The 3,052-nt window shown below is 49.9% G+C and overlaps 1 protein-coding gene across 1 annotated transcript; it reads left to right on the forward strand.

Moving 5' to 3' along the window:
* Positions 1–965: 965 nt before the first annotated feature.
* On the forward strand, positions 966–2,835 carry LOC127015012 (uncharacterized). The gene has a single exon (XM_050894715.1). The coding sequence runs from the start codon at positions 1,345–1,347 to the stop codon at positions 2,509–2,511; it is 1,167 nt and encodes a 388-aa protein (XP_050750672.1). The 5' UTR covers positions 966–1,344; the 3' UTR covers positions 2,512–2,835.
* The last annotated feature ends 217 nt before the right edge of the window (positions 2,836–3,052 follow it).

The raw sequence follows: 3,052 nt of genomic DNA on the forward strand, positions 1-3,052 counted from the left end.
TGGTCTGATGGGTACTGCTAGTCATAGAAATTGCGTATAACTCCTCACCAAGTACATTCACTTTCCCTCAGGAACAAAGTGTCTTTTAAACCAGATTCTGATGTTATCAGAGGATTCTCCAGTAAGGCCAGCTTTTTTAAGTCAGTAGAATACACCTGTAGGATAACCAGGATTATTCTCAAAAGGTTAAGTTCAACAAGAGTTTTAGGCATACATCTGACACAGAAAAAACTGCACTTCCAACATTTACACCCCAGTGTAATCTTCCACTTGCAACTTCCCCAAGTCCTGCTGGTGCCTATGTCTATGCTATAGTCATAGAAATGATTAATCCCCATTCTGGAATCTCCCTGTTCTGTTCCCCTGTGAAGCCAGGTCAATTGGGATTCAAAATACTCCTCAGATTAAACTTTCTGTAAAAGATCATGATGATTGACCTTCCAGGATCATATCTGTGTCCATTTTACCCAATTGCCAGAACACTTACCTGGCAGGTGTGAGGGACTGAAAGAGTTAATGTCTGTCAATGTCTCAAACATTGTAGAGGTCTGCATAAGGAAGAGGGCCATTAGCAGGAAGTTGGCTGGCATGGACACAGGGGGTGTGCCGGAGGGTGTGCAGTCCTGTGTTCTGGCAGAACCAGCCTGGTAACCCACCACATATGGCCAGAGGCCACACAAAGCTTATCTGAGGAGGGGGCTTGTAGCTCCTTGGAAAGTCCCTAAGACCACCACCCCAATGGGCCGCACATGCTCAGTAGGTGAAGAACCCTCTGGAACACTACCATGTATGTTGAGAACTGTCTAGAATGAACCCATGTAAGTCTTCAAGAGGCGTGACTGTGGACGGAGATTTAGACTATAAAAGACACAACTGCAAAGAGCCGCACGCGCGCCCATCACCGGAGGATTGCCACGCTCGTCGCCGACATCGCGGGATCCAAGGGTGGTGACTATCTCTTTTCTTTCCCCCCCCTCTTTCTTTTCTTTTTTTCCTTATTCCTCTCTTTTCTCTCTTCTTGTGAACGTTTTGCTGCAACCCACGCTGCCCACTGTTATGCCTTCCGCAGTTTGGATTGTTCGAATAAAGCGTTCAAAGTGATCGTTTGGTGTCGTTTCACCTTAATTTAGCCCGGGGGAATCCCAGAACCTCTACGGCCCTCTGGTCTGTCCGGTCCGGGTCGTAACAAATTTGGCGTAGTCGGCAGGATTCCCTCATTGGTGCTAAAGCGATCACTGGGACTAGGCTTTTACCAAAGCCCCTCTCTGAGAGGAGTCATACACCAGGGGAGACAGTCCTCTGAGGACTAGTACGGGATCTGGTCCCTATAATTGTACACTCATAATGGCCTCCCTGGGAGGACCGATTGTAGATTGTACCCCTCTCCTGGAGAGGTTAGAGGGCTATAGCGCCCGACCTTCTCTCTCTGGTATGACTTGGGCCCACAATAATTGGCACGATCCACAAGCGGTAGCCGACAGAATTTCCACCTTGGCTAAAGAACGAAAACTGAAACAAGGAAAGGGGAAGGCAGTAGTTTGTGCGGTTTTAGGAGCAGCTCTGGTGGCAGCACAACGGAATAAACACATGGCCCAACACGTGGAAGGGGAGACAATAAAATCCCTTCAAGATCTGGTGGGGGCTCTGCAGGAGCAATTAGGAAATGAGACAAGACATCTCTCTGATCAGCTTACCGCCGAGCGGGTGACTAACCAACGGCTACACACCGCTTTGACGGAAGCTTTGGAGCGGGAGCGAATATTGCGGGAACAATTAGATGAAATCCGCTCCCCAATTGTTGTAGAAAATTCGGATGCCGATTCTGACGAGGGGAAAAATCCAAAACCGTTATACCCTCTTAAAGACCTAGACCGTATAAAAGAAATATTTTCCCTCGGGGAGGGAGCTGTAATGCGACCTTTAATTAAAACTGAGACTGTGGATGGTGGTCAAGGAGGACCCCAACAAGTTACCACTCGTATCATTCCCTATTCTCCCACTGATTTGGGTAAAATTCAGGAGAAATATTCCCGGGGCCCCCGAGAAACTGAAACTGAGTATGTGTGGAGAGTGTCTCTTACCGGGGGTGACCGTATCTTGCTGAGTGAGGACGAGGCGAGAGGATATTGGGGTCCGGGAGTTTTTCTAACCACAAATGACAATAGAGAACCCTGGTCCCTGACCCAAAGAGTGGCATACTGGGCGGGTGGATTGGATCCCATGGAAAGGGGAGACCCCTTCTCGATTAAAACGCCTACGGCGGGGCACATTTTAGAAAGTGTACAGAAAACTGCGTGCCTCCAGTTGATGCATGACCGGTTATTGGTTCCGCAACAGCCCTCTCCCATGCAATATGTGGCAGACCCCGACAGGTTGCATCCCCTTATAAGAGGATTACCTGATGCTTTGAAATTATATGCGGTGCAACTACAAGATCGGTTGAGGGCGCCTCGACCCCAGAGAAGGGGAGCCCCCCGGAGACGACATGGGGAGAGGTGGCACAAGAATTGATTAATTACGGGAGACGGATGGGATTTACCGGCCAGGGAGAGACAAAATCCAAGGCGGACCTTAGGAGGGTGGAAGGCAATGGGCGAATAAAAGCTGCACCCCCGAAGCCGACGCGGCCCCCTGATAGTAAAAGATATGTCTTATGGACAGAAGGCATCTCAAAGGGGATTCCCAGGGAGGTGATGGATGGGTTACCCACCCCCAATCTGGAAAGTTTGGTGAAAAGCTGGGACAAAATAAAGGAATCCCCATCTCCCTCAAACCCCAAGGATTTTGTTCTCCCATCCCGGGAACCTGAAACAATAATCCCATCCGCCCCCCCCGGGAGACTGCATTGATCGATCTGAGCGTCCCGGAGTCGGGAAACCCCCTCCGCCGTCCCCAGTCGGTGAGCCGGGGGATGGCCGGTGGATCTATTTAAGGAGGCTCACAGAAAACGACAAAGGGGACTTGTTAATTACCTTTCCCCTGGGTCCCTTTAAAACTCCAGTCACCTTTTTAGTAGATACCGGAGCCCAGATGTCGGCTCTCCGGGAGGACG

This window comes from Gymnogyps californianus, chromosome 3, assembly GCF_018139145.2.
Source record: "Gymnogyps californianus isolate 813 chromosome 3, ASM1813914v2, whole genome shotgun sequence".
Taxonomy (NCBI): domain Eukaryota; kingdom Metazoa; phylum Chordata; class Aves; order Accipitriformes; family Cathartidae; genus Gymnogyps; species Gymnogyps californianus.

Bases quoted from the DNA above. Each gene is read 5' to 3' on its own strand.
- LOC127015012 (XM_050894715.1), top strand. From the start codon at position 1,345: ATGGCCTCCCTGGGAGGACCGATTGTAGATTGTACCCCTCTCCTGGAG.